At 38.9% G+C, this 27,024-nt stretch overlaps 1 protein-coding gene across 1 annotated transcript in view; it reads right to left on the minus strand.

The window, feature by feature from the left end:
* LOC116513416 (bifunctional heparan sulfate N-deacetylase/N-sulfotransferase 4) overlaps positions 1-27,024 on the minus strand; it is a 135,875-nt gene that overhangs the window by 44,692 nt on the left and 64,159 nt on the right. The window contains exons 4-5 of the mRNA XM_032224484.1: positions 12,950-13,135; positions 7,315-7,443 (exon numbers count right to left, since the gene is read on the minus strand). Coding sequence (XP_032080375.1) covers positions 7,315-7,443; positions 12,950-13,135 — 315 coding nt within the window. The remainder of the gene's footprint in view (positions 1-7,314; positions 7,444-12,949; positions 13,136-27,024) is intronic.

Genomic DNA, 27,024 nt, shown 5'->3' on the forward strand with positions numbered 1-27,024 from the left:
TATGTGCAGAAACTTCAAAGTGATAATAAAGGCACACATGGTGAAAGCTATGATTTTTTTTTAGTTATAAAAAATACATGTCTAGGCTAGGCCAACAACAATGCTAAGTGAAGAAAATAGAATTTTTCTTTCAATTATGATACTTGAGACAAATGTGGATAATATTTTGGACCAACAGAAAAACAACAAATAATTTAGTATTACATGAAGTAAAACCAGGGGTGGGTTTCAACCAGTTCGCGGCGGTCCCTGCGAACCGGTTGGTCGGCGAACCCGGAAGTAAGAAACTTCCGGGAACGGCGAAGGGCGCACCCGCCTGCCCATGCTCCTGCAGGTGCTCGGAAGGAGGGGACTTGAGTCACTTAGCAACTGGACAATATCTTGATTGGACCATGTGGCTGATTGTTTTGAGAAAATGACAAACTTTTACTTTTAATTAGGTGAAAACTGCGGAAAACACTAATAATGGAACTTAAAAATGAACAGCTAATATGAACCAATGACACAGTGCCTGGAGCTATGCAGGTCAGGACTGGAAAGAAGAGACTAAGGCTCACTCCTCACAACACTGAGTGGCTGTGCTTATTCTCCCTCTCCGAACATCTTTATTATTCCATTGTTGACTCTCAATAGGTTGTACTTCCATGATCACTCATAATTGGATTATTACAAAATGTAATCTGAAGTTTGTAAAGCTGGTTCTGAATGTGGTGGTGTGGGAAGGGATGGGAGTGTGGCATTATATGCATGTCATTCCACCACTTTATAAGCTGCATTGCTTACCAATTGGCTTTTGGATGCTGTTCAAAGTGCTCGTTATCATCCTTTAAAAAGATTTGAAGCATGTTGTTAGTTGTGAAGTCATGTCCAACCCATCGTGACCCCATAGACAATGTTCTATTGTTTTATGTTCTATTCAATTTCTCCAGGCCTTCCTGCCCTCTACCATCATCTGGAGTCCATTTAAGCTCATGCCTACTCCTTCGGTGACTCCATCCAGCCACTCCATTCTCTGCCATCCCCTTCTTCTTTTGCCCTCAATCTTTCCCAACATTAGGCTCTTCTTCAATGAGTCCTTCCTTCTCATTAGGTGGCCAAAGTATTTGAGTTTCATTTTCAGGATTTGGTCTTCTAAAGAGCAGATAGGGTTGATCTCCTCTAGGCCTGACTGGTTTGATCGCCTTGCAGTCCAAGGGACTCGCAGGAGCCTTCTCCAGCACCATAGTTCAAAGTCCTCAATTCTTTGGCATACAGCCTTTCTTATGGTCCAACTTTCACAGCGATATATTGCAACTGGGAAAATCATAGCCTTGACTATGTGCACTTTTGTTGGCAGGGTGATGTCTCTGCTTTTTAGTATACTGTATCTGAAGAACTATCTATCTCCAATTGTGTCTACTTAACTGAGGACAGTAGGCATATTCTACAGCCTATCATTTAAAGAGGAAGCCCACATACTCTGTTTCAACTCCTCTGGAATAAATGCCTCCAGAGATTTGTGAGGCTCTCACCTTAGGTCCTCCAGGAAAATGCTGAAGACCTCAATGTTCTCCCAGGCCTTGGGGGAAGGGTGAGATTGTGGAGGCCCCTTTTGTCCTTTTGCCTGTTTGTTTTGCTTTGTTTAGTTTTGAATTCTTCTGGTCAGATTTTTTTTTAATATATATTTTATATCTAAATTTGCTCTTAGGTGAAAGTTCTCCAGAACATTTGGGAGTCAGATTACTTATAAATTAAATAACAATTTACCGGATATATAATTTCTGATCCAGATTAATTATCCACTGCTTAGTGAATAGTACATATAAAAAAAAATAGTTCAGATTTGGTACCTCTTTTAGTTGAAATTTATTCCAGGTAGCCTGAAAATTATGTAACTGATGTATAACTTTGATATCAATAAAAGTGACTATATGTAGCTCAGGGTTGAAATGTGGAGTCCTTAGTGTCCTCTGAACTTGGTTGTTTTCTTGCAGATACTTCATTACCCCACCAGGTAATATCTCAGTGCTGACAATAAAATATCTGCAAGAAAACCACTAAATCAGACAGCATCAAAGATAACAGTGAGTTAGAACGAATAAAGAATGGCAAAATTCTTAATTGTTGCTGTTCAGACTGCAGTTTTCTTTTTTTCTTTTAGTGCAAATCATAAATTTAATTTAAATACTTTTAATTTAAATAAATAAAGTATCTTTGGATTTATCCTTTCATGTAAAATTAATATGAGAAGTCTTGGGTCACTGTATTTTAATGGGATGCCAATACAAGCAGAAACCATAGCACAGCCTACTCTCATTTGATGTAGATGCTTCTTATCATGAACTCTGCCCATGTGATTAATAATTTCCTGTATCATCTCCAAAATTTCACCCTATACAGCTTCCCATGAATAAAAAAAAACAAATAAAATTGTGCAATAAATTGTAGAAACCTAAAATAAAATTTACAATGAACTCAGATTTTTGTAAGTTCATTTGTACTCTTAATAGCCAAGTGTGGCCTCAATTAGTTCAGTAAGATTCTTGCATTAATATAATAATATTAATATTATTATCTTGCCTTAAGATAATAATATAAACCTATTGCTGTTATCGAAAACCAGTCTTAAGAGCCACAGTGGCACAGTGGTTAGAGTGCAGTGCTGCAGGCTACTTCTGCTGATCACCGTCTGTCAGCAGTTTGGCAGTTCAGGTCTCACCAGGCTCACTCACACACACATCCATCCATCCATCCATCCATCCATCCATCCATCCATCCATCCATCCATCTATCATCTATCTATCTATCTATCTATCTATCTATCTATCTATCTATCTATCTATCTATCTATCTATCTATCTATCTATCTAACCTTATCTATCTATCTATCTATCTATCTATCTATCTATCTATCTATCTATCCATCCATCCATACACATACCTACCTACCTACCTACCTACCTACCTACCTACCTACCTACCTACCTACTTACCTACCTACCCACCTCCCTATCTATCTATCTATCTATCTATCTATCTATCTATCTATCTATCTATCATCTATCTATCTATCTATCTATCTATCATCTATCTATCTATCATCTATGTATCATCTATCTATCTATCTATCTATCTATCTATCTATCTCTATCATCTATCTATATCTATCTATATCTATATCTATGTTGTATTTGTGCTGATAAATAAATAAAGGGAGACAGCACAAATACAACACAAATGTAACAAAGGCAACAGTAAAAATATTGGGTTTCTATTGTGATGGTCTCTTGTGACGAGCCGATAGACAGAGAATGGAAGCAGTCTGCTTCCTCCCATATTTGGGCATACCATGGGTTGTGACACTAAATACATCTATATCTATATCTATATAACTTTTATGCTGCCAATATATGTGTGTGTGTGTGTGTGTGTGTGTGTGTGTCTGTGTGTGTGTGTCTGGAATCCACTTCTCTCCTGTTTAATAATTATTGTAGATATTGTGGTATAACAAAAATATAGAAATGTTAACACATTAATTTTAGTGCCAAAATACATGGGCATTTTAATTTCATTTTCCCTGTTCGTCCAATTTTAAAGGATGATATGAAAACATGTCTGTCTAAATATGTCTAGTTGCTTGAAAAATGTTCATTGCACAAAATGGCTGTCATAATAAACTAAAGAACTACCCAGAGAAATACCAAAATGAAGTATGGATAGGATATAGATGCATTAGAATGTATGGAGACTGGTCTAGTCATGATATATAGAACTGAGGAGAGGATGAAGCAAGCACCATGTTGCTGTCCAATTTACCATATTTATCCTTGAAGGAAAACAGTGAATATTCTGTTTGACTTTAAAAGAGAGGACACTTTTGGGAATCAGGTAAGAACTTGTGTCTGTTCCTATTTGTGTGAACTTAGGAAGCAACACTGCAAGGCCCAAAGGGCAGTTTAAAAACACAGAAATATTGGTGAGCTTTGGCTTCCTGAGTATTTGATGGGACATCATCTCCAGGGAGGAAGGGCAGAACATAAATAAATTTGCCACTTAGGAGCATAGAGCTTGAAACTTATGTTTAGTTATGCATGGAATTCGCTGCTTGAAATGGTTATCAGTCAATATTTTCAGTAGCTTGTGACACAAAATAAGAAGAATATTGAGTTTCAGAGTTCAAAACATCATAAATTTTAGCAAGTGGCCGTTCAGGGAAATCGTAAGAAGCTTAAGCAGAAGTGGAAATATGTAGGAGAGGATTAAAGTGAAGCCGAGGCAGGAATAGAACATTTTCTAATCACACTGTAGAGGCAGTGATAAGCAAGTTTGGAGATAGAAATTTTCTTAATAATAAAGGCATCATTAAAGTTCCCTTTAGCCTGAAATGTAGGTCATATTATACATTTAATAATGCTTAAGTACAAGTGTTCCATATATTTAAATCTTCTCCAAAACTCTTTGAAGTCAAGTTATATTTCACTCCTGAGATACAGAAGTAATTATTTTATTACACAACTGTTTAAAAATAAATTCCACAACCCTTATTTAGGAAACTTATAAAATTAGGACCCACTTGTTTCCCAGAGCTATAATTTTGTCTTTCTGATAGGATGCTACTTGTCTAGAAAGCTAGAAATTGGGCCATCTTCTACTAAAAAAAATGCAGCTTACTAGACACATACAGCATAGACACAAATATCATGACAGAAATGAAAAAATTAAATTTGAAATTAAATTTAAAATTACAAAGACAAATTAAGAAAAATATTGACATTTATTAATGGTATTTAAATATCTAAGAATGCAGCAGTAAGAGTAAACATGTACACCGCAAAGTAAAGATTACTTGTATGGGCTAATGAGTTGTGGTGGTGCAATGGTTAGAATGCTACTACTAATGCTACCATTGCAGGCTAACTCTTTCCACAGTAAGGAGTTCGATACTGACTTTCTCAAAATGGACCCATTCTTCCATCCTTCTGAGGTCAGTAAAATGAGGACCCAAATTGTTGGGGCAATATGATGACATTTGTAAACTGTTCAGAGAATGCTATAAAACCCGATAGCATTCTCAGATAAGTCTAAGTGCTATTGCTTATCCATGAAAAGCCCTTGTCTTTTTGTATCACATCTGGGGCAAACTGAATATTGATAATCCAAATATATGTAGAAAATGGAAAAATGAAGAACTAGTTGTTGAATGATAATGACATGTTGAAGAAAAGCAAGTTCCCTGGCCCAATTCAGGTTTAGATGCTCATGAGTATGTGATAGATTACAACAAATGATAATTATTATACAATTGACACTAAACACATCTATCTTTATTCAGAATACTCTAGCAAATCATCAAGCATTATTAATAAAAACAATATGAAATTTAATCTTAAATTCCATGAGATGACTCTAAGGATAAGGAAATGAGATAAGATAATATTATGTAACCTCAAAGATATGTCTGTGTTTTGGGAAAAGTTAAAAAATTAATACAGACATTTGGTCTTACTTGTGTAAACAGGTCTCAAATTTTTCAGGACGATGTCTCTCTAAAATGAGAGGTTAGGCTTGGGCAAGAAATAAATATATCAGTCTCTATCATTAAAACTGAATCTCTATATCAAATAAAATATACAATTACAATTTATGCATTAAAATTTTACTATTTTACTGGAAAGTGGAAACCAGCTTACTTTTGCAGAATACCTGAAATATGGTTTTCTTGTAAGTCTGTCTCTTTCACTCTGCATATATTCTGGATTAATATTTTCATTTTATAATGGGAACTGTAACTGTTGAAAATCCAACTTTCCTATTTGTTTGGCCAGAGTGACCAAAATATAAATGAAGCAGTACATGAAGGAAACAAGGTGGTTTTCATGGACTGAATGATTTATAGCAGTATAGTGACTAGTATTTATATAAATTTGTTTTAGCTATATTTCTTTTTTTAAAAAAATCACACTTAGTAATTGCAATCACTCTAAACAGAAATAGTAGGATATTAACTATTGTCTATAATGGAAAATAATGGGTTAAATTAGAGACCGCCTCCTGCCACATACCTCCCAACGACCAATTAGATCTCACAGGTTGGGCCTTCTCCGGGTCCCGTCGACCGGACAATGCCAGCTGGCGGCTCTTCGGGGGAGGGCCTTCTCTGTAGCTGCTCAGGCCCTGTGGAATGATCTACCAGTAGAGATCCAGACCCTTCCCACTCTCTCGGCCTTCCGAAAAGCCACTAAAACCTGGCTGTTCCGGCAGCCCTGGGGCTGTTGAACAAGGTCCAGCCCCACTTAAATGGAATGTATGGTGTGCTGTTTTTTAAATTATATCTCATGTTATTTTTTTAATTCTTATTTTTATCTTGCTGTAAGCCACCCAGAGTCCTGCGGGATTGGGCGGCATACAAATTTATTAAATTGCCAAAATTTATTAAATTGCCAAATAGCCTTGGTGTATAGGACAAAGTCATCTGTATTTTTTAACTTAGTTCTAGTACCTAATTTATTTCTGCCTTTTGCAATTGACTGATGGTGATTTTGCCCATGTTAATGGTGTTCAAATGGTGCTCCGATTATTTTGAGGTCAGTGTTATTGGTACCACCTTCACTTTAGTCTTATTATTGTTATGTGCTGCTTTTAAAAATGAATAAAATAATTTCAGGATTACACATCAACTTGAAATATATGTAGTAGAAGAGAACTGAAAACAATGAACAGTAAATCAAAAAAATATTGCTTGAATGTCCTACCATTAGGTGGCATTACATAAGAAATGCTTATTCTATATCCACAACTTGAAGATACTGTATTAACCTGTTTTCATAAGATAGTTGCATAACTATCTATAGCAAGAGTATTCAACCTTTTTATACCTACCGCCCACTTTTGTATCTCTATTAGTAATAAACTTTTCGAACTGCCCACCGGTTTCACAGTAATGGTGATTTATAAAGTAGGGAAGTAACTTTACTTTATAAAATTTATAAAGCAGAGTTATAGCAAACCCCTACCGGCCACCATGAAAGCTGGAATACCCACTAGTGGGCGGTAGGGACTAGGTTGACTACCACTGATCTATAATTATACAACTATAATAAGTTGTATTTTTAGAAAGTCTCAAAAATTATGTAATGTAAATGTTATATTTTAATCTTCATTATCATTTAATCTTTTATTCAAAGAATATTTGATATTAATCTATGGCAAAGTTTTATTTGGAAATAAACCATGCTGTTTTCTAAATATTTGCATGCATTATTTTACTATAGCACATAATTATTATCATAATACAGCAAGTATTATTATTACTCATCAAACACCAACAATACCTACAGGATTAAGAAGGATGGTAAGAAACAGTTCACCTCCTTGGATACTTTTGTCTAGTTCTTGAGGGCCACCAGGATATTCTTTGTAAAAAATTGTATGGGTGAAAAGTCCACATGTCTGCCGAGGGAGTACCTAAGATAAACCAACAACAACAAGCAAGCTTTTGGTATGGATATCTACTTACAACATGCATGCACTGGTGTATGATGCATTGGTATGTGATTCCCTCCGTGACCCATCAAAACCGCGGTCCACTAAAGCGCGCCCGATCAAAGCGCGTACGTGACGTCATCAGCAGCGCGACAAATAAAATTAAAAATAAATTAAATTAAAATTAAAATAAAATTAAAGCAAGCCGATTCACATAAAGGTAAGGGTTAGGTTTAGGGTTAGGTTAAGGGTTAGGGTTAGGTTTAGGGTTACGTTAAGCATTAGGGTTAGGCTTAGGGTTAGGTTAAGGGTTAGCGTTAGGTTTAGCGTTAGGTTAAGGGTTAGGTTTAGGGTTAGGTTAAGGGTTAGGCTTAGGCTTAGGCTTAGGGTTAGGTTTGGGGGGTTAGGGTAAGGTTTTCGCATTAATTTTAAATTTACCGCTCACAGCGTGCCGTTTTCATCGCGTTATGATGACGTCACGTACGCGCTTTCGTCGAGCGCGCTTTAGTCTACCGCGGATTTGTGGTGGAACCATTCCCTCAGCTGTAACATTCTGATAGCTAAACCTCTGCAGTTTTCAATCTGTGACTGAAAATTTCAATACACCTTGAAGATCAGTTGAGGGCCATGTCATAACATATGGTAATAATCATGTAATCAGGCCCTCCTCCGCATTAAGTAGGTGTCACCTTGAAAGTCTTTTAAGAACATTAAGTGCTGATTGGAATAATTCTTTCTTTAAACATAAATACAGTATTACATGATTTATAGAAACTGAATAATAATTTAGGTTAACAATATTTTTTTTGGAAAAAAATATTTAAATAAAAAATTAACAAAGTTTAACTAGGTTCAAGAATAATCTAATGTTATTTTTAAATGAAAGCATTTGTAAAACTATAGCTGAGAAATATATTTTAACATATGTTTTCTTTTCGTCTTTCACAGAAGGAAAACATGCTTTAAACATGATGCCTACATGCACACATGCAGTACTAAGAAACACAAAATGATTATAAATGTGAGAATCTAAAAAAAAAAGGCTGTTGGACAGATGAGAGATCCATCTAGTCCAGAATTTGGATTATCACAGTAGCTTGCCATTGGGAAGCGCATAAGGATACTGTCATGTTTTATTCCCAGTAATGCCAGCCTAGCCTAGCGGTTCCTTCACAATTCAAAGAATTCCATGAAGTCTTCCTTTCCTCATATATAGGTGGATTTTCATAAAAAAAAAAGTGAATTCAAACTTTGTAAAGAATGCTATTTCCTCAATCGTGTCATCACTTGCATTTTCATACAGAAGGGGGTTACAGGGAGGGCAGGGCTAAGGTGTACAGATTAAAGTGGACCCATCAAAGAAATACAGAATTTGGAAGAAGCCACATGAGGTGACCTCCCAATACTGACCCATTGTAGAATTGTTTTGACAATTATACCTTTACCTTTAGCTTACAGAAGTGTTGAGGCCAATTTTTTTTAAAAAATAACCATACATCCTCAATCCATTTGTTCAAATATATCTTTGTAGACAAATGCCTGTTTATCATAATCTTTGCCCATATTCATGTAGCAGCAGAATATGACTATAATATGTGTGAGCCCAAAACAGTTTATGCTGCTCATAATACTAAAGATTGAATTCTCTAAGCAATTGTTTTCTGAAATATATGGTTATTTTTAAAAAAAAATTGGCCTCAACACTTCTGTAAGCTAAAGGTAAAGGTTCCCCTTGCACATATGTGCCAGTGGTTCCCGACTCTAGGGGGTTGATGCTCATCTCCATTTCAAAGCCAAAGAGCCAGCGTTGTTTGAAGATGCTTCTATGGTCATGACTCAATGCCGAAGGCACATGGAACATTGTTACCTTCCCACCAAAGTGGTCCCTATTTTTCTACTTGCATTTTTATGTGCTTTCGAACTGCTAGGTTGGCAAAAGCTGGGACAGGTAACGGAAGCTTACTCTGTTACGCGGCGCTAGGCATTCGAGCCGCTGAACTGCTGACCTTTCTGATCAACAAGTTCAGCATCTTAGCCACTGAGCCACCACGTCCCTCTAACACTTCTGTAACCAACCATAGTCAGGTGAAAAAACAACCTTCACATTTGCAGAAAGACTTGAAACTGGCTTCATTCAAAATATTTATTTACACAAAATATTTCTAAAAGCACTATAGTGGTGTAGTTTTGTTTTGCACTCAAACTTTTCTTGAAATAATGTTGTAATCATGAGATTAAGATATAAACATATTGAGCAACCTTTTTACTGATAGAATAGTGATGGACTCTAATAATGGTTACTGAGTCTCATCTGCCTAACATTCCCTTGACATTTCATTTGTAGATAATGTTCATCTGTCCTTGTGTTCCAATCTGTTCCCTATCTCTACATGGTTATTATAGCTGCCAGTTAGCTAGTCTTTTTTTTATCTAACTGATGGACCAACTTAAACCTATGAGGATATGACCTCAGCCCAACTGCTCTGACCTTTTGCCATGACATTCAAGAGATCGTATAAACAGCTGCCCTCTCTTTACCTTGGCTGGAAATATTACATCTGCTTCTGAATACTGACTGGGGGGAAGAAATGTGCATGCTTTCTAAGTTTGTTAAAAAATAAAGCATGTTGTAATCCTACACAATGTAGCTATAAGTTGTTTGTAGACATACATACACACACACACACACTGTATGTATATGTATATATATATATAAAGGTAAAGGTTTCCCTCGCACATATGTGCTAATCATTCCTGCCTCTAGGGGACGGTACTCATTTCTGTTCCTAAGCCGAAGAGCCAGCGCTGTCCAAAGACATCTCTGTGGTCATGTGGCTGGCATGACTAAATGCCGAAGGTACACGGCACGCTGTTACCTTCCCACCAAAGTAGGAACTGCTGGGTGGCAGAAGCTGGGACAAGTAACAGGAGCTCACTCCATTAGGCAGCACTAGGGATTCAAACTGCTGAACTGCCGACCTTCTGATTGACAAGCTCAGCCTCTTAGCCACTGATGTATAATCTGCTTATTCAGTTCTAATTGTATTTTAGATATGATGCAAAATGAATTACCAACTTTGCCAATACTTTGTATTTGTAACACGAAGAAAAGCATGCACCTTAAACAAATACACCAGCAGGATATATATATTCTAACTCTCCTTCGAGCTCCCTCTAAATTCTTGTAAGAAAATTTAAGCCCAGTTGTAACATCCATGAAGTTATCTTGACCCCTTCCAGTCAGGCTTCAGACCCGGTTACAGCACAGAAACCGCTTTGGTCGCATTGACCGATGATCTTTGGAGAGCCAGAGATGGAGGACATCCCTCCATCCTGGTTCTCCTTGACCTCTCAGCGGCTTTCAATACCATCGACCATGGTATCCTTCTGCGACGACTGCGGGAGGTGGGAGTGGGAGGCACCGTGCTGCGGTGGTTCTCCTCCTACCTCTCGGACAGGTCGCAGTCGGTGTTAGTGGGGGAGCAGAGATCGAGCCCTAGGCCCCTAACATATGGGGTGCCTCAGGGTTCGGTCTTATCCCCCCTACTATTCAACATCTACATGAAACCGCTGGGAGAGATCATTCGCAGGCACGGGATAAGATACCATCAATATGCGGACGATACCCAGTTGTATCTGTCCGCCCCGTGCCAACTCAATGAAGCGGCGGACGTGATGAACCGAGGCCTTGAAGCCGTTATGGACTGGATGAGGGCTAACAAGCTCGTACTCAACCCGGAAAAGACCGAGTGGCTGTTGTGCTTCCCTCCCAACAATTCGACCAGTACTCCATCACTCAGGCTGGGGGGCCAAATTCTACACCCCTCAGAGAGGGTTCGCAACTTGGGAGTCCTCCTGGATCCACAGCTATCCTTTGACCATCACCTGACGGCTGTGACCAGGGGGGCATTTGCCCAGGTTCGCCTGGTGCGCCAGTTGCGACCCTACCTGAATCGGGAGGCTCTCACAACAGTCACTCGGGCCCTTGTGACCTCTAGGCTGGAATACTGCAATGTGCTCTACATGGGGCTGCCCTTGAAGAGCATCCGGCGACTTCAGCTAGTCCAGAACGTGGCCGCGCGAGTGATCGTGGGTGCACCTCGGTTCACCCACATAACACCTATCCTCCGCAAGCTGCGCTGGCTACCTGTCGATCTCCGGGTGCGCTTCAAGGTGCTACTAGTCACCCATAAAGCCCTCCATGGTAGTGGATCTGCGTACTTGAGAGACCGCCTTCTGCCAATTACCTCCCTGCAACCAATTAGATCTCACAGATTGGGCCTCCTCCGAATTCCATCTGCCAGCCAGTGCCGGCTGGCAACTACAAGGAGGAGAGCCTTTTCAGTAGTAGCTCCGACCCTTTGGAACGAGCTCCCCGTGGAGATTTGTACTCTCACCACCGTCCAGGCCTTCCGCATAGCCCTTAAGACCTGGCTAGCCCGTCAGGCCTGGGGACAAAGATAATCGCCCCTCCCGAATGATGAATGAATGTTGCTCATTATTTTACTCTATGTTTGTCTACGTCACTGTCTGTATTTCCCTCCCTTGAACTTATGTAAGCCGCCCTGAGTCCCCTTAGGGAAAAGGGCGGCCTATAAATGTTAATAAACCTAAACCTAAACCTAAACATCCAACAGAGACTGTTCAATTAAAATAAATAAATCAATCAGAATTGCAAGCAGTGTGGGCCAGATCCACACTGCTTGTCACCTTTCCCTAACATCTATCTGTTTTATCAGATCAGATCATTCCCGCCCTTTCTTGTGAGAGTCAGGAAGCATCCTTCCTGCTAGCAGGGTTTACCCTATGGAATACTCTGCCTTTTGAACTTCAGTAGGTTCCCAACCTCCTCAGCCTTTCACAAAACGCTAAAGACATGGCTTTTCCCCTAAGTGCTATGATAGGATAGGTAAAGGTAAAAGTTCTCCCACACATGCGTACTGGTTGTTCCTGACTCTAGAGGGGCGGTGCTCATCTCCATTTTATAGCCAAAGAGCCAGTGCTGTCCAAAGACGTCTCCGTGGTCATGTGTCCAACATGACTCAACCCCAAAGGCGCACAGAATGCTGTTCCCTTCCCACCAAAGGTGGTTCCTATTTCTCTACTTGCATTTTTTACATGCTTTCGAACTGCTAGGTTGGCAGAAGCTGGGACAAGTAACGGGAGCTCACTCCATTATGTGGCGCTAGGGATTCGAACCGCTGAACTGCCGACTTTCTGATGGACAAGCTCAGCCTCTTAGCCACTGAGCCACCGCGTCCCTATGATAGGATGAGGTGACTGCATATCAGAAGTTTGACTTGTCACCTAGTTTTTTATAGTTTTAACATGGCTTTGATGTTGCTTTAATTTTTGATTGATCCAGCCAGAGGTTTCTTTTTAAAAAAAATAAGATGGGCAGCTATATTAATGTTATAAGCAAACAAACAAATCTGCTTTAGTTATTTTTGCACAGGAACAATTATGAAATAATGGAAATGCAATGTACCATGATGCCATTGTGGATGAAGCCCTGTCTGTACCGTGCAGGTTTCAGATGAGGATATTCTTCGGTGCTGGTCACTTTAATACCCCAGACCTTCTTCCAAGCTTCGTAAAGCTGAATGTGAACTGGGTAGACACCAGAATGATGTGGAGCCACAGCATAGCCGATATCAGTTGGAATACCATGTTCCTGAGAGTGGGAAAAAGAGGGGCAAATGTACATTAAAAAAACCCACCAGAATTACAATATATTTGCAGATGTTTTTAATATGATCAGATATAAACGGGCGGGCTGCTATGTGCTTGCCTGGAGTCAGGAGAACCCGTAGCTAATGGTTGGCCCCTTCTTCCCCACCCCTCCCACCCTGCCCTTCCCCTCCTAGGGTCTCCTCCGGTCTCTTTGTGGCCCGTTTTGGATGCAAGGTAAGTGCAGGGCCCATGCAGAGATTCGGAAAGGCATAGGCATTACTTCGCTGATGGTCCCTGTCTACATTGCAGAAGTGGCCCCACCTCACCTGAGAGGCCGTTTAGTGACCATAAATACACTTTTCATCACAGGTGGGCAGTTCTTTGTCAGTGTCATAGACGGCGCCTTCAGCTACCTTCCCAAGGGAGGATGGAGGTATATGCTGGGTTTGTCCGCTGTTCCAGCTGTCATACAATTTGTTGGTTGTGGGGGAAATGGCCTTACAGAAGGCCAGAAGCAGGCCTGTTTCCAGTTTTCGCCCTCCCAGAGGCTCGAGGAAAGCCTCCAAAGCCTGGGGAAGGCGAAAACGCCCGCAGCCATGGTGCAGGAGACTGACTAGGCCACACCCACCAAGGCCACGCCCGCCCAGCAACTGGGCAGGGAACCTATTACTGAAATTTTTGAAGCCCAACCCCTGGACATCAAAATAAGAACGACATAATTGAAATCCTCAAACAAGCATGCTGTTGGTGGGAAAAAGAAACTGATTTCTAGATATATCTTTGGAGATATAAAACTATAAAAGTCATGACAGGTCACAAGAAAGATGATATAGAGTGCAGCATTTTATTTCTGCAGCGGAAAGCCGTTAAATGAATGTGGAAACCAATAATCTTCAGGAAATGGCACTGAGAAGCATCTTGCTTTTGACACTGGGTGTAATTGATGCCATCATGGCTAGCAGTTTCCCCTCTTTAGTAATAAAAACTAGGTAACAAACATGTTAGCTTTCCTAAGACAGGCAGACAGTATCTAAATCCAAGTTTTACACGACATTAAATGCATCTGGGTCCCAAATTTTTTTCAGTTTTCTCACACTTCAGTTAGTTTTGGGTATTAAACAATTATTAGTTTATTAGCAACTACCACTATCAGCAATGGTATTTATGTTTTTTTAAAAATTAGTCCTTGTCATTTGACAGTAAGACGAATGACTTGCTACAGTGCTCCTTCTCTATTTAAAAAGTTCACAGATTAACAGAGTTGGAAGGGACCTTAGGTCATCTAGTCCAACCCTCTGCCCAAGCAGGAGACCCAACCATTCTGAAAATTAGCAGTCCAATCCCTTCTTGAAAGCCTCCAGTGATGAAGCTCCCGCAACTTCCAAAGGCAACTTCTGTTCCATCGGTTGATTGTTCTCCCTATCAGAAAATTTCTCCTTATTTCCAGGTTGAATCTCTCCTTGTTCAATTTCCATCCATTATTCCTTGCCTTTGGGTGCTTTGGAAAATAGCTTGATCCTCCCCACCCCCCGGTCCTCTCTTTGGCAGCCCCTCAAATATTGGAAGATAAATTTCCCCGGTCCTTCTCTTCCCTAGATTAGCAATGCCCAGTTCCTGCAACTATATTTTAGCCTCCAGTCCCCTAAACATCCACATTTTTCTACTTTATCTAGTAGTATCTTTTGTGGTAAAACAAAAGACAGAAGAAAGATATCAAGCAATAAAGGTGCTAATTATAAGAACCTTTAGAAAGACAATTAGATGCAGGAATCTTTGATGATACATGGGAAATTCTCAAGAAGATACATTAAGTTTCTGTAGGAGAACATTGCCTGTTCTAGTCAGAATAAACAAAACAGTCCCGTTTATATATTAGATTGACAAATCAGGACGGTAAAATCAAATAAGGTAGACAAAAGGTAACATGTAATTGAACTTTTTTAATATCCTCTTCATAGTTCTTTGAAATGACATTCAATATATAACAAACCAGTCTATTTTTTTTAAAAAAATGGGAAGGTTTGATGGTCTATATTGAAAATGTAAAATAAACCGAGAATAGTTGATATTTGATCACTCTAATTTCCCAAAGCAATATCAGAGTTAAGCATTAATAATATCTCTTATACTCTACTGTCATAAGCCTAAATTACTAAAAACTGAAGTAGTGTCATTGCAAAATAAAATCTTAATGCTGCTGGCTTTGGACAGTGATATAAATATGTCTGGTTTTTGCTCAACATTAATAACATGGATTTTTTTTGGCAGGGGGGAGATTTTTCTCGGTATCTCTTCAATACTTCGGTATGAATGTTTAAATTAGCAACTTTAAATGTGAAACACTTTCAGAATGATTTGAATGAGTTTTGAATATGAAACTACTTTAAACTTGAAACGATTGGAAAATCACCCTATATAATGAAGGGGACTGATAAATGTGTAGAAAATCCACAGTTGGCTTTTATTTAATATCAGACTAATTCAAAAAGAACAGTAGCATTTTGTTTTAAGAATGTAAACCAAAGTTTGTGTACAAAAGTGTGGCGCATAGAGAACAAACAGGAAGAATTATAAATCTTAAAACGGGATGATAGTGAACATGATTTACTGGACATTACTGAGGTCTGTTATAAAGCACATTAATGGAGTGAAAGAATAAATAAATAAAAGTAACTTATTCAAAACAAAAATGACAGTCGAAAGGGAAGAAGGAATGTCTTTGTGAAAGAAGTGTGTACCTCTGTAGAAATCCAGGACTATGACCATGAACATCCAATCAAAAGCATTTGGGTAAAATTGATAGGAAGGGAAAACAACAATGGATGTTCTACTGGGACATGCTATGGAAAATAAGCAGAATAATAGAACTGGAAGGACCTTGGAAGTCTTCTAGTTCAACCCCTAACTCAAATGCACACACAGACACACACACAGACACACACAGACACATACAACTATATTCATATATATACCCTATACCATTTCAGACAAACAGTTATCCAAACTCTTCTTAAAAACCTCCAGTGTTGGAGTACCTACAACTTTGGAAGCAAGTTGTTTCATTGATTAATTGTTCTAATGGTCAGGATTTTTTTCCTTAGTTCTAGGTTGCTTCTCTCCTTGATTAGTTTGCATCCGTTGCTTCTTGTCCTGCCTTGGGGTGCTTTGGAGAATAGCTTCTTCTTTGTGGCAGCCTCTTAGATATTGGAACACTGCTATCATGTCACCCATAATCCTTCTTTTCACTAGCTTTGATATACTCAATTCCTGCAACAAGTCTTCATATGTTTTAGCCTTCAATCCACTAAGGGGCCAGGCATACAATCTGGATAATGCTTTTCTGGAGCAGATTAGAGAACTTTGAGAAAGGACATTTAGTAATAATGGGTCATTTTAAATACCTAAACAAGCATTAGAAAACCAGTTCAGATACAATTGCAAGGTACCCCAAAGACTTGGTCTTATTGATGGTTTCATTTTAAAGAAGACTGAAGAAAATATATGGGGAACAACATTCCTAAATCTTATTCTAATCAGTGGTGGGTTTCAAAAAATTTTCAAACCTACTCTGTGGGTGTGGCCTCTTTTGTGGGAGTGGCTTGCCGGTCATGTGACCTGGTGGGAGTGGCTTGCCGGTCATGTGTTCTCTCTCTCTCTCTCTCTCCTTCCTTTTGTCTCTCTGTTCCTTTTCCCTTTCATCTCTCTCTCACTTTTTCTTTCTTTTTTCTTTCTTTCTTTCTTCCTTTCTTTCTCTTTCTCTCTCTGTGTGAGTCTCTCTCTCTCTCTCTCTCTCTCTCTCTGTGTGTGTGTGTGTGTGTATGTGGGGTGGGTTTCAAAAATGTTTGGAACCTCTTCTGTAGCTGTGGTCTGCTTTCTGGTGGAACCTCTTCTAACCGGTTCAGTAGATTTGACGAACTGGTTCTACCGAACTGGTGCGAACTGGTAGGAACCCATCTCTGATTCTAATCAATTGGAAAAAGTTAACTGAAATGGTAAAAGCAGTGGGGAGCTTGGGAAGTAGTGACCATGAAGAAATGCAACTGGAACATTTTTGTATAGGCACAACGAAACATTAGAAAACAAACTTAGAATACTACTAAGTATCGGACAGAAATTCTCAAGTCAAAAGTAGCATAGGAGGTGTTTTAAAGATAGTAAATGTACTGGTGTACACTATTCCTGTGAAGGTACAGCTCATTTCAACTGAGCCAAGAATTGAAAGGAATATATCTGTGAAATAGAAGATAGTGAAATTGCCAAGAAAGTGTAGCAGCTAAGAACAGAAGAGGTGAGAAAGGCTAAAGTTAAAAGAGATAAGAGTCTTGCAAAAGAAAGGAAAGGAAATAAAAATAACTTTTTCACCAGGTTAGTAATAAGAACAATGAAAAGGAAGGAGCAAGCTCACTATTTGCCAAAAATAGAACAGAGGAGGTAATGGGAAAAGGGGAAAATGCTTCAAATGCTTTAATTTACTGTGATCTTCTCCCCAAAGGGCAACTGTGATTAAATGGATCTTAACCAATCAAGTGAGATAGTTACAATCCAAGGTAAGTAAAGTGAAAGTCAGAAAATACTGGGCTACTATACTATACATTTCTAGCCCAGATAAATTACATTCAAGAGTCTTCAAATATCTTGAGGATATAAACTTTTTGAGAATATTGGGAAATCATGGCAGATGGGTATAGAGCAAATTTGGCGGCTTTAAATGTGTAAACTCCAATTTCCAGAATTCCCCAGCCAGCATGTTGTACTCCACACATTTTAAAGTTGCCAAGTTTGAAAAACACTGAATAGTGTATAGGATCAAAGAGACTTTCAACTGCAAATATTATTCCTATCTTCAAAATGGGGTGAAATGGGTAATGAAGGGCAGTCTACTTGCCTCTGATCCTTGGCAAACTCCAAACTAGATTATTAAACAATTCCTTTGTGATCTTTAAAAAAAAGAAAAATACATTGATTAACAGAAGAGAACTAAGGTGGTTACACCAAGAGCATGTTATGCCAAACCAACTTAATATTGTTCTTGATACAGAAATCTTCAAGTTACTTGAAGTTACTTGATGTAGTAACCTTAATTAACCATGGGATATGGTAGACATTTTAGCTTTAGCAAATAGTCTCCCAGTAAAATCCTAGTAAAAAATAACTTGCAAAAAGTTGCTTAGACTATGCTGCAATTAAATGAATTCAATCAGAGCTGATTGAGTAAGCATACTCAGTGGTATCTTGAGATTCATAAGCTGAATAAGAGCCAAATTGTGTGATGTAGTTTCCAAAAAGCAACTGCAATTCTATACCACTGTAAAGGAATATGAAGATGAACTTGATGTAGGAAGGGATGAACTATTAAAGGAAAAATGCACAGTTGATGCTAGCTCTTCAGAAAAAAAGAACACTACTTCATTACAATAGGATACTATAACAGAATCATGACAGCATGCCTTCGGCTTTCATTTTCCAAGTACCGAGTTGTCTTTTTTCCTTTCATTCATTCTTTCACCAAGGTTACTTCTACATACCATTTACAGCCACATCAAGACAAATAAAGCACTGAGATCAAAATAAGTAACCAATCTTTTGTATTACACATTGGTTCAACTATGTCCAAGATGATAAGAGCCTTGGGAGAAAAAAATAGAGAATGCTTGGAAAGTTTATATTTGTTTTGCTAAGAGAAGGAAGGATTTCAGCAAAATGTAATAACTGCCTTCAGGTATTTTTGGCAAACCAACTATTGTTTGTTTGTTTGTTTATTGGATTTATATGCCACCCTTCTCCCAAAAGACTCAGGGTGGCGTACATTAAAAAACATATTACAAAAGTTAAAAAGGAGATTAGATAGAGTATCCATTGCTGGAAAAATAGTTTTGCTCAAGTCTAGAACAAAACAATTTTATAAAACTCCTTAGTACTTGTCTTACTTGTGTGTGTGTGTGTGTGTGTGTGTGTGTGTGACTGGTGGGATTCAAATGTTTTTACTACTAGTTCTGTGGGCATGGCTTGGTGGACGTAGTGTGGTGTGGCAGGGGAAGGATACTGGAAAATCTCCCTTCCCTCCCCAATCCAGGGGAGGTTACTGCAAAATCCCCATTTCCTCCCAATCAGCTGGGATTTGGGAGGCAGATAATAAATGCGGGCGGGGCCAGTCAGATGTGCTATTTACTGGTTCTCCAAACTGTTTATAATTTCCGCTACCGGTTCTCCAGAACTGGTCAAAATCTGCTGAATAACACCTCTGGGGTGTGTGTGTGTGTGTGTGTGTGTGTATGTAAAATGTTGTCATTTTACAAAACAGAAAAACATGCATTTTCTGTTGCAGTGCCTATGTTCCAGAGTAGCATCCTCCAGAAATATAAATGGCTCCCACCCTTTAAATGTTTCAGAAGAATCTTAACATGTGACTGGGTTGCCAAGCTTGGACTAAAGGTATTTGTAGAGACCTGGTAATTATTATTATATTTTTTAGGTTGAGGGAAAGTTATTTATGTGGTTTTCTCTAGACAGCCAAGTTCTTTTTTTAACACCCATCCATCCATCCATTATTGATCTATTATCTTCCATCATCTCACATATATTAATTTACAATATGTAAGCTGCCTAGAGTTTTTTTGGGAGCCAGATGGCCTTAAAATCTAATCAGGCAATCTATCAATATCCAAAAATACATAATAAACTGTTGCTAAATTGTGAAACCAGGTCATTTGAAGGACCATCTTTTCCCAATCACATCTACCCAACCTACTGAAGGGAGGGGGGAGATCAAGAAGAAGGGTTATCTATGTGGTGGGTCCCTCCTTATGGAACATCATCCTTGCTGAGATAAGAATGGTCTCCACTTTGATACTCTTTAGCAAGGCGCTGAAAATCTGGTTTTGCCAATAGACCTGCAGAACCTAGAATGGGATGGAGTATTTTATTTGATTGACTGTTGTTGCCAGGGCACTGAGGCATTATTGGTTTTACTGAAAATGAATTGAGCAATCATTTACATTTTAACAAACAAACAAACAAACAAATTCTCTGTAGTTCTGAGCTCAGTTTTGGGTAACAAATCCAGTATGTTCCTATCAGGGTAATCACAAATTTACTAGCTGCCCAGCTGCTGTAATGCTGTACACTGAGATGATGACTTGAGGATGAGTCAGCAGAGTTACTGCCACTTTAAGAAGCTGTATATATAAGGGAGGCCATGTGAGGGCATCTCTTTTTCCTCATGTATCTCTCTCCTCGTGTATCTCTGTATAGAGTTGAAGATTGATTGATTGCCTGGTATTTGCTTAACATGTTTATGTATGTACATATAAGTCTTGTATATAAACCAGTGCTTTAAAGACAAAACCTTTGTGTACTATATTCTGCTCCTGGGTTGTCTCAAAATAGTAGTCCCGCTGTATGCCCTCTGACATTTCCATAAAATCTTCCTTCTATAAATATGGATCTTGATATGATAAAATTTAAGTCTGGGCTCATATATCCGGGGAGATTTGTGATGAGAGTGAACAACAGGCTAATATACTTGAACATATATTTGCATTTTGTATAATTTTAAAACATGTGGCCATGGCAGGAGTGGGTTCCTGTACCAGTTGGTTCTGGTTCGCTTTGCACGTGCCTCTGTCCACCACCTCTGAGCCAAGGCATATTTTGATTTGATTTGGTTTGGATAAAAAAACCTCAAATGTTCAAAAAGAGGTTAAATTTTGAGTCAGCATTTGGAGGTAATGGGGGTTGAAGTCTTCCCTTGTGAGCAAAACATTCCCCTTTCCAGTGGTGGGATTCAGCCAGTTCGCACCTATTCGGGAGAACCGGTGGTTAACTTTCTAAGTAGTTCAGAGAACCGGTTGTTGGAAGAAATCTCCTTTTGTTTTTTTTCCACTTTACAGGGCTAATCCTGTAAGGAAGGCAGGAAGGAAACATTTTGGTGTTGTTTCTAGCCTAATCTTTATTGCCCTGCTTTCAGAAACTGCCTCTCTGTTAACCCTTATTACATTGCAACAGCTAAGATGAAGCGCCCATCGATGTGAGTGATGTTGAGTTGGGCATACCCACCCAGTCACATGACCATTGAGCCCCGCCTACCCCTGCCCCTTTCAGAATGAGACATGCTAAATTAAGACAAATCAAGCCTGGAATATCCCTGAATGAAACTCAACTCACACTATAGTGCTCTCCCTATGGCTACAGCTTTTTCATGGGAAGTGCAATAACATTTTAGCACGGTAAATTTATGCTTCCAAGAATGTAAGGAAAATAAAATATTTTCGCCCTCTGTTGACATAACAAGGCAATCTCTGCTGAATTGCTTTGAGTCTGTCAAAAAGGAGAGAGGTGAAATGTTGGCTGTCATCTGTCACCTTGCTGAATTAAAAGATTTACATAAGCTTTTTCTACTTTTAACACAAGGACACGTTTTCTCCAAGTACTTTTTTTCTCAGGCAGGCAAGGAGATTCCCTAGGAGATTATTTTACTTTATTTCATTCTTACTGTGTCAGCTGTATGCATTATTTGTGCCAAGGTATGGAGAGATGGAAATGTTTTGTTGTTTTCTAGCAATTCATCCACTGCAATTTTTCAGCCTTTAAGATGTTCTGACCTAGGCTTCCCAAGAGCATGAAGCAAACTCCTTGTTCCAACAAAAAAAACCCCAAAAAACCCTTTTTATTAATTGACTGTAAATTCTGCTGTCAGGCCTGCAGTTATATCCCTTTTAGGATCTTTGGCCTGCCACACTCTCTCTTATTTCATTATGTTGTTTCATTAGTGTAGTAGCTGGGAGGGGGGAATAGAAAGGAGTAGAATTGTGGAATGTGTTGTTGTCATTCTTTCCTAGAAGCCAAGGTCATCTTTTGTTTCCGCATCTCTGCATATGACCGGAACCAACTGGGTGGAAATGCCAGTGTGGAAGAAGAAGATTGGACCATGTGATGGATTTGTGGGTGTGGGGACAAGATCATGAACTTTCAACTGGGTGGGAATCCGATGTAACTTCCAGAATTGGGATTTTCCACAGATGTGCTAAGATGTCTGATTTATTAAATTGGAACTTTAAGGATCAATTTGCCTTGGACTCTGATTTAATTCTACATGATACTTGGAATGCTGACATCTGCTCATTCACATTCAGCAAAGACTTTCAAGGAAGGATTTACAGTCACAGACCTTATCTGGCTTGGAGAACTGACAGGCCAATATCTGTAAACTTGGCAAGGAGTCTCGGACAGACACGAACCAATTAAGTGAACTAATTGTCTCCTGCAAACTCCACTCCCCTTTCGCTCATTTTTGTTTCCTCTGGGAGAGGCCATTCATCGTCCACCTATGGCCTTATTCCAAGTGGCCCCCTGTTCTTTAGCTGTTCCCTTTGTCTGGCAACTTTGCACATGCACACACTGGGAACAGGCTCCAGCTGTTCGTCTGCCTCACTGATATCTGACTCTGAAGGTACCTGATAACTGGCATACGGCTCTCTGCCTCTGCCAGAGTCCTCATCAGAGCCTTCCCCAGACTCCAGGACTGGCCCATGTTCCCCCCAACCTCCTCACTGTCCGAATCTGCTGCCAGCTCCACTGGTAGGCCACAACATAAAAATATTACATTTATTTTGTTATCTTCATGTATAACCCTGACAATTCACGTTTTGTATTGTTAATGATCACATGTGAAATTTTAGAAATAATTTAAAAAAACCTTTTATAAAATGATGTATCATTGGCACTGTACGCCTTATAAATTGTTATATATATAGGTGTTTCAAATATATGTTGGAAATATAATTCTAAATAAGGTATTTTTTAATCATCTTTGGTAGACTTGTAATAAAGCAAAGAAATATTGGGAACATACTGAGGTTATAATGTGGAAGATGAATATAAAATTGAAAGTTGAGTTTTATAATTATTGGATAAAGAGTTGGGGAAAAAAGTTTTGGAACATTATCACTATATACGTTGACTGCAGTGAGAATTTTATATGCACAGAAATGGAAAAATATGTCAATTCCCACCCAGAAAAAGTGGATAGAAAAAGTGATAGGGCTAGCAGAGATGGCAAAATTAGCTATTAGAGAAGAGAAGAGAAGAGAAGAGAGAGGGAGAGAGAGAGAGAGAGAGAGGAGGGGGGGTTTCTGATGTGCCTTTCATAGAAACAACGGTAAAAACCTAGTGAAACAACGGTAAAAACCTAGTGAAGCTCCCATCAAGAAACTTAGAAGATCAGAATTCAATGTTAGACTCATCAGGCAGAAAATCTATGGCTTCACAGCCAATATATTAAAAAAATGGATATATTGTCAGTAGAGTTAATGGATTCAGCTTTTATTTGGCTCAGTTTCATTTATTTGTTTTGGCCAGAAGCAAAAGGTATAAACAAGACAGGAAAAGGAAGGAATATAATCTTCAGCCAATAAGCTTATTAATACAATATTGATAGTTGATAGTTGTCCGGTTTCTTTGAGCTTTTTAAATAACATATTCGTAATGCTAAAAGTCATACACTTAAAAATGTTGTGTAGGTCTAAATACATTTTTCTTTCTTTTTTTCTTTTTAAAAGAAGAAAAGGTAGGGTAGTTGATGTAGGTGCATGAGACTACATTTTCTCCATTATAAAAGTAGAGGTTTTTTAAATCTTCAATAATCTAGCGTGGATATTTAAGACTTGCAGCAAAATGTGGTGGAACATTTTCTCAGGAATTTGCCATCCATCCGTTTATAATCTCTTCCCCACTTGCCTTTTTTTTTTTTTTTTTGTTACATGAAAAATGAAGAACTCTGGCATGCTTCATTTACAAAGATAGTAACAGGTCTACAAGGAAGTTAGCCATCGAAAGAAATTCCTGATTATGAATTATCTCATGATATCTGGTGCTGCTTCCTATGGTAAGTTCTCCTTTGTTATTTGTTAGGGCTCATTCATCTGTGGAGACTGCATTGAAGTCTGGACTAGATAACCTCCTTCATATCCTACAAACCTGCTTTGGAACTGATGTGAAGAAAATATGAGGTTTCCAGGATAGGAGAAGAAAAGGAAATCTCATTTCTGAATGCCAAGTTCAGAATGTTGTCTCAGATATCTGCAAACCCAGGTAGAATTGCATTAATATAGTTTTACTGATAGCAGGAGTTCATTTCCTGGCGTTTTTAAAATTCAAGTTCTCATTTCCCTACTGGTTATTGAGAAGAAAACTATTTGACAGGAAAGGGAGGCTACAATAAAAACCAAGAAGCTTTTGACAGTGATGTAAGTATAAATATTTTGTGTCATGGCTGAATGTAATAATCCTTCCAGAAAAGAGTGGGATGCTTACAATTATACCTCTGTTTGTCAGAAGCATTTTGCTTTCTCCCAGTAGCTTTACATTCTGATTTTTTTTCTCTTCAAAATGATATGTTTATAGAAGACTACTAGAACCACACACTCACCTTTGGGGCAATAATTCAAAGGCATTTTAGCAGTTTGAGATGAGAATTATCATTGTCCATTACTATGCCATGGGCATAATAATTTCATAATGATTCAGGGAAAAGATGCATACTCTGGCCATGACTGAGGCAATTTCACATTCTCCTCTGGGGACATGTTTATTCAAAAAATAAGTTCAATAGCAGTAGACTTATATACCGCTTCATAGGGCTTTCAGCCCTCTCTAAGCGGTTTACAGAGAGTCAGCATATTGCCCCCAACAATCCGGGTCCTCATTTTACCCACCTCGGAAGGATGGAAGGCTGAGTCAACCCTGAGCCGGTGAGATTTGAACCGCTGAACTGCTGATCTAGCAGTAGCCTGCAGTGCTGCATTTAACCACTGCGCCACCTCGGCTCTTAGTTCATTCAGCTCAGTGAAGCTTACTTTCAAGTAAGTGTGCTAACATGATAGCCTGAAAGTGCAATCATATACATGTCTATTCATAAGTAGGATGAATGTATCTGTCAATTTTGATTCATCATTTTTCCCAGGCTTTATTTTATTCTGCCGCCACAAGTGTTTTTGCGCTGAAACATTCCTACCATGTAAATCCATGTTATTCCAACTCCATTAGGAATGCAATGTAGAAAAAGGATGTATTTGTCTAATTTAGGGGTGGTATTCACTTACCTTCCCTATCGGTTTGCAAATGTGAGCATGCCTTTTGCTCGCTTCGCATGCACACACCACTTTTGTGGTTGGGCCTCCTCTGGGTGCCGTCGGCTGGACAATGCCGGCTGGCGACCCCTCGGGGGAGGACCTTCTCTGTAGCTGCTCCGGCCCTATGGAACGATCTACCCGTAGAGATCCGGACCCTTTCCACTCTCTCGGCCTTCCGAAAAGCCACCAAAACCTGGCTGTTCCGGCAGGCCTGGGGCTGTTGAACAAGGTCCAGCCCCACTTAGGCGGATTGTATGGGTGTGTTGTTTTAAAATTGTATTTTTTAATTGTATCTTTCTATTTTTTTTTAACTTTTTAAATTTTTACCTTGTCTTGTAAGCCACCCAGAGTCCTACGGGATTGGGCGGCATACAAATCTATTAAATTCAATTTCAATTTCAATTTTGTGCATGCACAGATCCTTCCACGCATGCGCTTTTGGCAAAAAAAATGGCCTAAATGGGATACCATAGAGCCAGTGTGGGTGGGTGGAGCTACCCGCCATTTCTGCTACCAGTTCGGGCGATCTGGTCTGAACTGGTAGAATGCCACCTTTGGTCTAATTAAAGAAACTACGTTGCATGTGCAAAAGAAGGACAGACTGAATGGGGATGTTTAATTTTTTTTTTCATATTTTAATTTTTTATTTCTCATATATACATTCACAATTATATGATCTCATAAGTGTTATTAATAATATGTATTTGTAACAATTTTTCTCCCCTACAGTTGACAATATACTTGAAATTGCTTTCTTACCATCCCATAAACCCATCTTATCTTACAACAATCCTACTTCTTCCTTCCTTCCCTCCTTCCTTCCCTCCTTCCTTCCCTCCCTCCCCCTTCCCTCCCTCCTTTCTTCTCTCCTTCCCTCCTTCCTTCCCTCCTTCCTTCTCTCCTTCTCTCCTTCCTTTCCTCCTTCCTTCCCTCCTTCCTTCCCTCTTTCTTCTCTCCTTTCCTTCCTTCCCTCCTTTCTTCTCTCCTTCTCTCCTTCCTTCCCTCCTTCCTTCCCTTTCTTCTCTCCTTCTCTCCTTCCTTCCCTCCTTGCTTCCCTCCTTCCTTCCCCCCTTTCTTCTCTTTCTTCTCTCCTTCCTTCCTTCCCCCTCTCCTTTCCCTTCTCTCCTTCCCCTTCCTCTCCTCTACCCTTCCCCTCTTCTTCCCTTTCCTCCCCTCTCTCCTACTCTTACACGTTTAATTTCTATTAACCAGGATACAGTCTGGTTGTTTGAATTTGCACCAAGTGAAAATGTGAAGCTACAGTTCTTCAAAACAGTATTGAGGTTCATATTTATTTATTTTTAAATTGTAATAATGCAAGAAGTATAGCAAAACTATTTGAAGACTAATTGTAAGAACAGAAACTGGTTTAACAATTTATCTAGGGAAGCTGAGAAACCTTAAGAGATAATAATATCATTAAATAGTATTTAACAATTCCTTACTTGTAAAATGTCTTTTATATTCTGGACTAAAAAGGTTGCTTAAAAATAGGAATAGAAGAAGTCCTTATGATCTTCATGAACAGATAGTGATGGCAATACAATGTGGAAAAGACACTTTTTAGATGACTAAAATAATGGTGCCATGCTTAAAAAAAATGAATAGCAACTAAAAATAGGAGAGATATTATATTCCTTATAACATTATTCCCATTGTGTCTCTAACAATGAAGGAAGACCTGGTAAAAGTAAAATCCAGTATATATTTATCCCTAGCAATCTTTTAAAACCAAGACTGCATTTTTCCTCAACAGGCATAT

The sequence above is a fragment of the Thamnophis elegans genome, chromosome 9 (assembly GCF_009769535.1).
Source record: "Thamnophis elegans isolate rThaEle1 chromosome 9, rThaEle1.pri, whole genome shotgun sequence".
NCBI lineage: Eukaryota > Metazoa > Chordata > Lepidosauria > Squamata > Colubridae > Thamnophis > Thamnophis elegans.